This window comes from Lonchura striata, chromosome 7, assembly GCF_046129695.1.
Source record: "Lonchura striata isolate bLonStr1 chromosome 7, bLonStr1.mat, whole genome shotgun sequence".
NCBI lineage: Eukaryota > Metazoa > Chordata > Aves > Passeriformes > Estrildidae > Lonchura > Lonchura striata.
This window is the reverse complement of record NC_134609.1, coordinates 19451481-19464125: the sequence shown is the minus strand read 5'-3', so window position 1 is coordinate 19464125 and position 12645 is coordinate 19451481. Positions and strand designations below refer to the sequence as shown.

Sequence of the window (12645 nt, the reverse complement as noted above, 5' to 3'; positions counted from 1 at the left end):
CCCTCCCAACACATGCTGGCCCAACCAGACATTCTGAGCTCAATGCATAAACCCTTCTAAGACTAGATGCAATTTCCAAGGCTCTGAAAAAGGTGACTCCAAGGTCAAAAAAGCAGCCTTCATCTTGCACTGCTGGTCCCTTTTCTAGCAGGCCTTGACCCTCCTACTGCTGAAAATGAAAGTTCTGAAGAGTCACACATTGGCTCGGCCCAGAACCCCAGTTCACTGTTGAACTTACTCCTGAAACAGACACCTCGTTCTTTCCCACACATCAACTGTTCCTACAAGGAGGGGATGAGGGCTGGGTGGGGAGGTCTGATGTGATTTGGAAGGGGGGTGGTTATGGTGTTTTGTCTTTTTTTTGTTTTATCTTAATTTATATATTATTTATTCATCCAGCCTTCCTCCTCCATATAACAACTCTGAATCCACCTAATTTAAACATGTCCTAAAAGTATCCTCCTTTTATATCCCATACATTTAATTGATTCAAAGTAGATGCAAGAAAAGGGACAGACCATATGGAGAAAGATTATGTAGAAATTGGACTGATACATCCCTCCCTCCCCTTTGCCAATTATGGGGCAGCAAATGCTGCAGTGCAGTGTTAGAGATATTCGATCCCTCATGCCTGAAGTTAAACCAAGGCCAGCATTGGAATCAAGTGCTGAGATACAATCTGATCACTTGATTTGCTCCCACAGCAGCATCCCTCCAGAGCAATTCCCAGAATGCATCAAAAAATGTGATGAGTATCACTGCAATGCCTGAGAACGACTCTCAAATCTTAGAAAGTTAAAAATGGCATCACCCTATAAACTTAACAATTTGATAAAAAACTAATTTTGTCCCCTACAAGAGCCTATTTTGTTTTAGTCATGATCAACACACCTTCTACACTTGCAACCTTTTAAGAATTTTTCCATGACGACCGAGGCAATCAACAGACATCAGACATCTGCACTGAGAGGTTGACTTAACTAGGTACCTCTTACTTCAGCAACTGTGTTGAACATCCAAAGATTCAGGAGACTAAACTACCCTATGAAGCCAAATGCTATATAAAATGCCATGGAAAGAACATTGAATACCTTGATCTTTCTTAGTATACAATCCAGAAAAATACTAAGCTACATGCTTAAAATTCAGGACATGCTTAACTACTCTGTGAAATCAAGATCTTGGCACTTGTGTTCCCAGAGAAGCCACCCAACAGTGAACTTCAAGACTACTGAGGCTGACTCACTGGAGAAGGACTGCTATTTTTAGCAGGACCTACACAGGCCTTTATCAGAAAGCAACTAAGGTACAGTCCAGCATCCTAGAAGGATGACAGGAAACACAGGATGAAGGAATGAGTGAAAACACAATGAAACTCAAGTAAAATATTCTTAAAGCCCTTTATAGAGTGCATCATCTTACACCTCTGCTAGGGCATCACAATTATCAATATTTGATAAAGTTACATTACTCACAACATACAAGGCTGTCTTTGTTATTATCTAATTACCACCAAAAAGCACTCTAACAGGATCCCAAATCATAGTACAATACATAACCTGAGCCAATGCATGCTTCCAATTGCATACACTCCTGATGGAGGCTCCCTTTTCAAAGGAGTCTTATTTTGTATTTTAAAAATATATTTTGTTACACTAAGGAAGAGAAGGTGAACATTTCATACAGCCTGAGAGGGAGCTCCAAGAGAAAAATCATCCCAAGCAACCCATTATAAAGGATTTTTCATTTCCCCCTTTCTACCTCTCCCCACTCTACAAAAAAAAAAAAAAAAAAAAAAAAAAAAAAAAAAGTATTTTGCTCAAATTATGAATTTCCTCTCTTTCTTGGCAGAGTTACCAAAAGAAATGTAATATTCCTTCTGGAGCCCACTTCCCAGCTGCTGAAGTAAGAGACTGGAACTGTCCCTACACAGCACCACTGACCCAGGTGACCTCAGGTACCAAGGCCTGGGCCTCAGGTTGCTGGCCTGGGCCCCAAAAAAAGCAACAAAAGACTCACTCAGCCAGGGCACATCACCTTCTAAAGCTTCACCTCCAACAGATCTTGCCTTCAATGATCCCCTCCCCATCTAAAGTCCTTTTGCACCAGAAATGGTATTTCTGCAACAGCAAGAGCTTCTGTTCTGTACTGCATCCCAGGGAGATTTCTGTTGGAGGTCTACAATTTCAGCATGTGCCAAAACAGTGGTGCCTGCAACAACATAGGCCATGTTACAGAAGATAACACCAACATGTCATGCCCTGTATTTTCCCAGCTGCATGGGGCACCCTAACCCACCAAAGTCCTTCATGTTTTGCTACATTTTAAGTACTGAAGAGCTCATCTGGAAATGCAAGTGTGCAGAGACCTGCTGAGACTGAATTTCTTCTGTGGACAAAATCTGCTGTCTGCATAAAAGCTGTCACCAGCCTGCCTGAGGCCTGACTGGAAGGGTCATAGAGAGAACAAACAGGTCACAGTGGCTAAGCCCCACTATCAACCTTGGCCCTGTGGCAAGGCTGGCTAACACAATGACCAACTGCACTTATTTGTGGAGTCGGGATACACCTGTTGAGTGGCAGGGTCTGAGTGCAGCTACAAGTCATGGGCCACCAACAGCCAGCCAAGAGGGAAAAGCTATTTATGTCAGGAGCCCCTGTTACTGTCCTCAACAAGTCGGCTGGTTTTCTAAATGTCTCTTCCAGGACAAAAATTCCAACTGAATTCCTTCAGCACATGACCCTTATTTAGCTTACTGTCATGTTCAGCCTGTCCTCTGTGCTCCCCTCTCCCTAAGGGACATGGGTTCAAATAACTCCAAGATGGAAAAGAGCTCTGCTTACTGATCCTCACTGTTCCTTGCTTCCTCTGGTGTGTCTATGCCATCTCAGATGTTACCAGGCTGTCAACTGCTCCACCAAACAGCTCTGGTGAACAAGTCACCTCAAGAAGAAGGCAGAGGCTGTCATAATACCCAGAGGTGCAAACAAATTTCTGTGCACACAGCAAGGACGCAGTCTTTCACAAAGGCTTCCCAAAAAGCCACCACCATCAAGACTGAGCCAGGCCACTCTGCCACCAGATGCTCCCTTCCCTTACAAGTGACTGCAATGGGACACTGGCTAGGAACTCCAGTCAGGATTTGGACTCTCTCAGGGTGTTTTGTAGGCTTTTTGGTGATGAAATCTGGGCTTCTTCAAAAAATACACTGCCCTGGAAAGATTATGAGAAAACCTGAAGCTGCTGAAGAAGTGTGAAGTGCATTCTCATTAGAAAAAGTAGGGTAGCACTTGGATAGAATGAAATAACCCATACCTAGTCCAACAGGGGTAGTAACAGCAACAAACAAAGCATATGTATTTTAAGCCCTGAACTACATAAAATTCTTCTGCCTCTTTGAACTAGTGAAGATCTTAAGGGAAGGGTCGGCAGCCCTCAAAGAACTCTTACAAACAACTTCACATTCCCAGAAAAAGCAGCAGTTTCAATATTGTGGAGCTGTCCTGGCAGATCTGTCCTGCTCAGCACTAGCACTTTAAGACAGAGTAAGAATAAATATAACAGCAGCTTATAAAAACCACCATCTTTTCCAGCACAAAGCAAGAGCTGCATTTCCTCATCCAAGCTTTTTTCTGTTACTGCAACATCCTCCCCAGAGTATTACCCTCTGCATCATCTGCACCAGTTCATTGCCTTCTTCATTTCTGTCTTAAAGAAATGAAACTTTAAGACTTTAAACTTCAAGTTTTAAAAGATTAAGGAAACTGAAGCAGCTTTACAAGCATTCACACCCCCTCCCCCCTCCAGTGGTGAAGGCTGAGGTCTCCTATGATTGCTGCTGTTTGCATTTGGCTTTGACTTGCACAGATTGGCCATTTCCTGCTCCTGTAGGTGTACACATTTTTCCAAGATCTGGAGAAAACACAGCTTTTATTAACTCACCAAAATGCTTACACAAGCTCTTAAATACTCATAAATGATAAATCTGTCCATTAATGAATCTACTTCTCTGAACTGGAGAATACACCACGATCCTAGTGGGCAAGGCAGAACAGGAGACAGGGAAAGAGAAAACATGCAGTGGAATACGTCTATATTTTGATGTCTATTAATATATTACAGAGCAAATTGTCAAGTTATTTAGGTTCCAACTTTCAACCTGCCCTCTAAAATTCCTTTGTAACAAAGAGGAAATAAGTTTAGCCCAGCTGCAACTTTATTCCTTTCTTCCATGCCTTAAATAAAGAATCACCTTACAATGAGCTCTTTGCCTCTCCGATTTCTCCAGTCCAAGGTGGTCCTGCAAGCAGGCCCTGGATAAAGGCTTAAAGCACCCTTTGCTATTCCTGGCTCTGACACTGACCTGCTGCACAGAGGGCAGCTTGGTTGACATCTCCCTGCCTCTCTTTCCCCTCCAGCCCCTGTTTACCCTGGCTATTTAGGCAGCAAGATCATCAGGGCAGAGACTGCTCTTGCTGGGCCTGTACAACAGCTGGCAAAACAGACACAGGCTACAGGACACAACTGTAATATCACTATATCACCAAAACCCACAAAGGCTTTGTGTTATTACTCAGCTACAGTTCAGATGCAGAAAGTGTTGTTAAGCCTTAACTTTTCTGTGATATGCTGCCACACATTTTTGAAACAAAAAATTCTCCGTTCACCTTACATTGTGAATACATGGCTCAACTGTTACTTCAGCTGCTCCTGTAACTGAGTAAAGCAAAAATCTGAACATAAGGAGTCTCTTTTTACCATGCTCACAACAAGGTCTTGTAGCAGTAAAGGTCTATACATAAAAAATTTGTTTATACAGAAAAAGTGACAACCTGATTTGGAGAGACTCACAGTTCAGATACCGAGAAGCATATCTGTGCAAAGCCACTCTGTATGTCCATAATAGTGACACAGTATTCTATTAAACATTTAGTTACTGCTGAATCAATGAAGAAATGGCACATTTTTAACACTGAGAATGTGCTTTAAGAACTCGTCCAGGTCAGCCCCTACCATCCCTAACATCCAGTGACTCAGGTGGCTATGAACCTAGTGACTCCCCTCTGCCAAAGGAATGAAGTGTACAGATACATCCCTCAAAGGAAACTTCTTTCTTCTTCTACAAGTGCACAATTGAATCCATGCCTTAAACACTTAACTTGGCTTACATCTGTGGCTCCCATTTGGCTGAGTCTACCAGAAAGGGAACACATTAGAGATTGTCAATGTTGTGAATATGCCTTTCAGCATAACAGCTAGTGTATGGGCTTAAGTTCACATCTTCCTTTGACATCATTAGCAAATTAATTTAATATTGTTTAAGTGCAAGCCTGAGTCCAGAGATAACCACAGCTGGCAATTTTTAGAAGTATGTAGCCAGGATGACAATTTTAAAAATTAGATAATTTTTTCTTTTCATATACTACTATTTTTCTTCTCTATGCTGATAACAGCTAGGGGTTTGCAACCAGTTTCTTATCAATCTTACCTCTTCCCTATTTTGGCAGAAAGAAGTTTTATAAGCAAGGTGACTGTGAAAACATTTTTTTCACATACAAGATAAAGTTTGTTCCTTCTGATCCTTTTTGTTACAATTATCTGAAGATATACCCAACAGAAAAAGGATTTTAAAGAAATAGTGTCATTTTCAAGTTAATCACCTTTTTAAAAATGGGAAAGTGGAGGCAGGAGTTACGTTTCACAGCTATCTCCTTTAGGCTCAAATTTATTGCTATTTACAAAGCATTAACAGATGGCTTATCAAAAGCCACTTAACAGCAGAAATGATCAAACTGTTCTGAGAAGGATTTTTGTCTTAAACTGTAAATACTCCCTAGACTAGTTTTTAACTTATGCCAGCCTCCCAGGGACCATCAGTTTAAGATCTAATGCGAGAACCATGCATGTTATTTCATTAAGTATATTAACCGTAAACGGTTCCAGCCTTTGCTTTCTCAACTGCACACAGTATTGCACAAAAACCTCTCAAAAAGTAAAAACTAGTGTTCACCTTGTGCAACATTAGCCAAAACATGCAATAGAAGCTTCAGCTCCTGAGTCAAAGCCAAGTTTGACAAACTCAAGAGTTATTCCATATTGCTAAGAAAGCACAGTTATCAAGAAGGTCCAGCTATCCAACATCTTCATCACCATTCTATTTTCACAGTAGTGTTTTAGCTTAAATACCTACTCAGCTCAAATTTAACCTTCAACAAGCAATCTACCGAGTTCCAAGTTAAAATTGCTATTAAGAAGGACAGTGTGCCCAGAAGCTTGCCTAAACTCCCTCCCCACCTTGTACTGATTATTCACATAAAATACAGTATCTCTCTGCAAATTAATTGCAGGAGCAGCAATCTGGGAGATTGCTCTGGATCTTGGAGACATGCATGAGGAGCAAGTGCTACAGAAGCGACATGGCTAGCTAAAACCCTTGCACTGCCACAGAGACTATTAAACTCTTCTTCAGCTAAGTACAAATTGTACAGCTGTACAGCTCAACACATGCAGCCATACTGGTTCTTCTGCAGATGTTCAGATATCCAGACCTCCTGGTTCTGAAATATACCCTTGCCTTGTATCTGTTGCCAAACTGTCTACCCTACTGGAGTAAAACTCCTGCAACTGCCCCCAGATGCTGGATCTCCACCCAGGAAAAGCAAGTGTTTGTTTTTCAGGTATTCTCCATAGGATATAATACACTATTTCAAGGAACTGGAGACTGTCTTGAGCCTTCTATGAAGTTAAAAGTAATTAAAGGAATCATCCTCCAGATATATCTCAAGGTTTCTTCATAAACACTTGTTATGTAACTTAGTGTGTTATCTATGACTGAACTCCCCAGGACCAAGGAAGTGCTGACCAATGGTAAAAGCAGCTCTCCGTAATGGAGTTGTTTGAGGGAAAACTTGAAAATAGGACACAGCACAAAAGTACATCCTAGAATTACTAAAAAAAAAACCCTGTTCATAGCAAATCTAACAGCACCGGAATCCCTGTGAGTTCATTATACTCAAGCAGCCTTCCCTTCTCTGAAACCCTCTGACCTAGCAAATCTCTTCTGAAGCTGTTTATAGACCTGCATTCCTCTGCAGGGAGAAGTGGTGGTCCTTACACACACTGCACCTGCTCTGCTGTACACCTGATCCCTCCTGCAACTGAAGGAGCAGAGTATCACCTTATTCTTAATGAAAAATACAGACTTCATTTCCTCAGGAGACAAAATCATATATCACAGTAGAAAAGAGTCCAAAGCACAGCCATTCCACAGTGCTTATTCCTGCTGACTTCCAAGGGAACTGTGCTTAACTTCCAACCTGTGAACACTGAGTGGGTTGAAGTGCTGACCTGAAAACCCAAGGATTTTCAGCACCAGCAGATTTCTGTTCCTGCCAGCAGAAGTCATAATCGTTTCTCTAAAGTCTATGCATTGATGAGACAGCAACATCAGACAGCAAAACAGAGGTCAAAACTTGCCATCCCTTCTTTTGAGTCATGTCTTCACAGTGTTTATGGAAACAATACTGAGTCACTGAATGACAAACAAGATCCATGCTGGCAGCTAAACAGAAGCCATAGGAAGGGATTTGTAGATCCTAAGAACACAAACTTCTCTTGGGATCCTTAAATGAGGAAGGAAGGCCCACTTTGTGAGGTTGCCTCCAAGTGGCATTTGGTACACAGCCAAATTTGAGAGAGGAAAGGCAAACTCTGGATTGCCACCAACCATTGCCAAGGCCCAAGCCCCAAAGGTACTTCATCTAAGAAGATGCTGGTGTCATACATACTGCAAAGCCTAGAGGGCTTGACCGTATTCCTAACCTGTGTTATGCTGTTGAACTGGGGGAAAAAAAAACTCAAATAATTCCTACTCACAAAACTTTAAAACCCAGAAGCCATGAAAAGTCCAGGAGTCACTTGCTCTGTGCCAGCTATCACCATTTATACCAGCAAGCTGCTCTGTGAGAATTTAAGACACATGTGTTTGTGGGGGCTCTCAAAAGCTCTTTCACCTAAGAATGAACTAAGCCCGCTCTCCAGCCTTTTCCCAGGATGCCATCCTTGCTCCCTTGCAGCTTCTTCTCTGAGGTGTTTTCAAGACCATGGCAAGGATCACTGCCCAGAAGTGGGGAGGGTGTGTGGGCATACATCAGGGTGTGTGCTGCACACAGCAGCTCCATCCATCTCCTTGTGCTCCAACCTCCCCTAGCCTGAAGCCCCCAGGCCTCAGTGTTTGGAGGGGTCTGCGGACTGAGAAGATCACAAAAATCACAGAGCTTTTAGGGTTGGCAAAAACCTCTGAATATAATCTAGTCCAGCCTCCCTGCCAAGGCAGGGTGACCTAGAGCAGGTTACACAGCCATGAGTCCAGGTAGGTTTTGAATGTCTCCAGAGGGAGACTCCATGCCCTGCCTCGGCAGCCCATTCCAGTGCTTGGCCACCCTCAGCGTAATGTTCTTCCTCACGCAGAGGTGAAACTTTGTTTGTTTTAGTTTATGGACGTTGCTACTCATCCTGTTGCTGGCACCTGCCTTTGAGATACTAATATGCATTGATGAGATCCTTCTCAGTCATCTCTAGACTGAAGAGGCCTGGCTCCAACAGTCTCTCCCCACAGGGAAGAGGTTCCAGACCCCTTATCATTCTTCGTGGCCTCTACTGGACCCTCACCCATAGCTCCCTGTTTTCTTGTATTGAGAAGGCCAGAACCGGACCCAGTTCTTCAGACGTGGAGAGGGCCTCACGCTCCAGCACTCCCGCTGGGCCTGACAGCGACCCATCCCAAGAAAGCGCCGCCATCCCCGCTCCCTCCAGGGGACAAGAGGCGCCTCCCCCCACCCCTCCGGCAGCGCCGGGGCTGGGCCCCGCACCCCGGTGTGCGCCACCGGCCGCTCCCTGCCAGGGAGGCCCTTCCCGTGCCTGGCCGCCCCTCTTGGCCAGGGGAAAGGGCGGCGCAGCCGCGCTCGGGCCCGGCCCCGCGTCCCCCGCCCCTCGCGGCCCTGGCAACCGGCTGGGCCGCGGCATCCCCGGCCTGCCGGGCCGCCGCCGCTCCCCGCCCTTCCGCCGGGAAGGCCGCGCTTACAGGTCGGTGCCGAGCTGGGTGAAGCCGGAGTTGAGGCAGCCGCGGGCTATGCGCCTCCAGAGGACATCGCGGCTGCTGAGGAAGCGCAGGCGGCGGCAGACCTGGGCCAGGCGGCCCAAGGCCTGCGCGTCCAGGTAGGAGCAGATGAGGAGCAGCAGCTCCTCGGGTAAGGCCCAGAGCGGGGAGGGGGGGGAGGCGGCCCGGGATCCCCCCTCCGCCTGGGGGGATCGGGGGCTGCCCTTCCTCCCCATGGAGCAGCAGCTCCCGCCCCTCCTCCCCGGGAGCCGGAGCTGCTGCTGCCCGGGGGAGGCCAAGCCATGGACGGGGCAGCCGCTCCCCAGTCACATGGGGCAGAAGCCGCTGCCTGTCACTGCCCCCTCCGGGGGAGGAGGCGGCTGCCGGGACCGGAGGGGGCACGGGCCGCCGAGCCCACCCTCGTTAGCAGATTAATTCATTAACGGGAGCCGCTGGGACTCCCTCTGTGCCACTTGCCCTCCCCCACACCCCCTCGCCACGCCACGACCGGCTCACGGGTCTGTGTGTTCCGATCTGGGCTCAGCGACGTCACCTGATCCGAGTATTCATTAATAACGTGAACAATTAATGGTGGGAACGGTGATCCCAGGTAACCAGAACATCTGCCTCGGCGCCTGGAGCAACACCAGCTAGGTACTGCACTCCTGCAAAGGAAGGTGAACAGCAAGGTGATTTAATGCTCATTAATTATCCCTGACCAGGGTCAGGAGCACCTGTCACCCACGAAGTGACAGCAGGGGTCATCTGGTGCTGCACAGCAGTTTTCAACACGCACAGATTCCTGTGACACATAAAATAAAGTGTCTTCCCCACATAAGAGCAGGCCTTGCTACAACGGATTTAGGGCTGGCTTTTCACCAGCACCCTTCCTTGCAGTCCATTCTGCCCTCCAGAGCTCCACAGAGTGAGATCTGAAAAGTGCTCACAGTTCACACGTGTGTGTACACATACACAAGCACACCCCTTTGAAAGAACAGTTCATAATAACTGAGTCATTGTTGCCATCCACAGGAGCCTGGAGTACTGACAACGCAGGATTCTGGTCCAAAGTGGCAGAGTAGCTCTCCACAGACAGTGGAGCAGGAAAATATGAGTCTAGTGTTGTGTTATTCTTTCTTACAGTACTTTCCACTCTACAGAAGCCTGAAATGCTGGGGAAATTTCTCCCTCAGAATAAAAAAAATAGATAAATTATAAGAAGTTCATCATCTGCCTAGAATGCTTTGAACAGGTATCACTTAGCCACCACAATCAACATCTCATTTTGCAGGGTGGAGTCGGATAATAAATTTCAGCATATAATGAGGTTACCATAGTATACAGGCCACTTGACAGTACTTGCATCCTATTCCAGAAAGTCATCTTGTCTGTCTAATCTGAAGCTCCCAAATACTCATATGAATAAATCACCAGGTCTGGAAGCCTCATATTTTAGATGTTCAAAACTGCTGGATAAGGAGCTCTCTGGTCCATTTACACTGAGTTTTATATACCCTGGAAGTCAGGGAAGTTTCAGAAGGCAGCGGATTTTTTATCAGCATTTTTAAGGAGTGATGTCTGAAGTATTTAAAGATTGCTCAACCTGAGTTTGAGCTCAGGTGAAATAACAGCACATCTAGTACAGGACTTAAGTAGCCAGCTGAAAGGGAGGTAATACAACAAATTTTGCTTAAGATTATGGAAACTGAGTGTGAATGCAGTTTTATGTCAATTTTATGTCTTTCTGATGATATGAAATTCTGTTCTTTTTGTAACAGACTACAATGTTGTCTGAAACATTAAAATTATTAAAAGCGGAGTGACTTCTCTGTCTGAAATTGTTATTGTAAAGACATACTTATTACCAAGTTGGTAGAATCCCACAGAGACTGCTTATGCACCTTACACTATTTAATATATTTACTAACAATCTGAAAAAAATCTGAAATCCTTCTTAGGAAGGATCTGAAATCCTTGTAGGAAGCACAAAGCATGGGGCAAGAGGCAAAGGATGCTTATGGCTGCATAGCCCTAAGTTAAGTGTAGGCATAATCACATCATATGTATTTCAATCAAGCCAAATGTAAAGTCTCACATCTAGGAACAAAGAATGTAGGTCACACTGAAAGGATGTAACTCTATCCTGCAAAGCTGCAATTCCGTAAAGACTTCATTAAGATGAATAATCAGCTGAATGTGAGCTCCTTCTGCTGTGCTGTGACCGAAGGGCTACTGCTGTCCTGGGAAAAAAACAAGAGCTCGGAGTTCTTTTACCTCTGGTTTTGATGCTGTTGCGACTGTTTTGGAAATAGTTTGTCCAGACAACACTTCAAGAAGGCTGTTTAAAAACTAGAGGGGTTTCAAAGAAGAGTAGTAAAGAACGATTACGGGGCTGTCAAACATGTTTTGTAGTAAGACCCAAAGACTCAATCTATTTTAGCTTTCTAAAGAGAAGGTTAAGGTGTGAGGTGATCATACCTTATGAGCACTGAAACAGGAAGAAAAATCTGGATCTTCCATTTAACAGACAAAGAGATAAGATCTCTTGACAGAAGGTGATGGGAAACAAATTCATCAATGAAGTGTGCTTTTGTAGTGAATAAAATCAACAGTTGAAACAGCTTACCAAGATTTATGGTAGATTCACCATTACTGGGTTTATAAAAAACAACCAGTTGGGTTTGGTTTCAGCTTTTTTTCCTTATTGAGAGAGAGAGAAGCTTGACCACAACTGCTAAAACTTAACCAGGAACTGACCTGGAGAGTCCTAAACTCAGGATATCAGACCAAGACAGTCCAAGGGATCTCTTCTAGTCTTAGACTCTTCCTTTACAAAGGCAGCATGTGCATAGTGTATGTCTCCCTGCACCGTGTGGCACCCAAATTCCAGTGGACAGTCTCCAGCCTCTGGATGTGCTGTTTTACCAAGGAAAACTTGGTGCAGACAGGAAGGAACCTGGGTGCAAAGTACATGTGCAGTATGACTCTCCGGGATACCTCAGGGTCCAGGGTATGGACAAATGCATGTGAAGAAGGGGGGAGGCCTTAGTGCCTCCCAATTTGTAACCCAAGGTAACTGTGAAATATTTGGTTAAGATGAAAGGTGTTTACACCCAGTAATCTCAGTGAAGGTCAACTATGCTCCAAGCAGGGGGACACAGAGCAATTTGAAGGAAAAAACCCCAATACATTCCTCTTAAGAATGGCATGGTTTTCAAGTATGGACAATGGTCTTACAACATAGTAACAACAGTTACCCGAAATGTAGATGTCACCCATTACTTTCTCTGGGTTCTTCTTTAAGAGAAATACACCAGCAACTGCATACCCCTGCACCCACTTTCTCAGGCATGGTTTTGGATACTGCCTGTTGCAGAGCTGTCACAAAGCTGTGCATTGCAGACTAAGAAACCCATAGCCTTACTCTTTGAAATTATGCCAAAGTAAGTGCTTATGTAGGGGTCTGCAGGAGCAAGAACTAAGGAAGGTTCCGAACCATTCCTAAAACTATGTGTAGCATGATTATTTTGCACTGCGTTGTTCACGCT

At 44.8% G+C, this 12645-nt stretch overlaps 1 protein-coding gene across 2 annotated transcripts in view; it reads right to left on the bottom strand.

The window, feature by feature from the left end:
* Window positions 1-9768, bottom strand: part of FBXW4 (F-box and WD repeat domain containing 4) — a 59694-nt gene extending 49926 nt beyond the window's left edge. The window contains exon 1 of one of the 2 annotated variants that reach the window (XM_021536371.3): window positions 9651-9768. In XM_021536371.3, the coding sequence (XP_021392046.2) occupies window positions 9651-9667 (17 nt within the window). In that variant the 5' untranslated portion in view covers window positions 9668-9768. Of the gene's footprint in view, window positions 1-9082; window positions 9420-9650 lie in introns of those variants that run through there. The other variant, XM_021536369.3, reaches the window with a different exon arrangement.
* Window positions 9769-12645: the final 2877 nt, after the last annotated feature.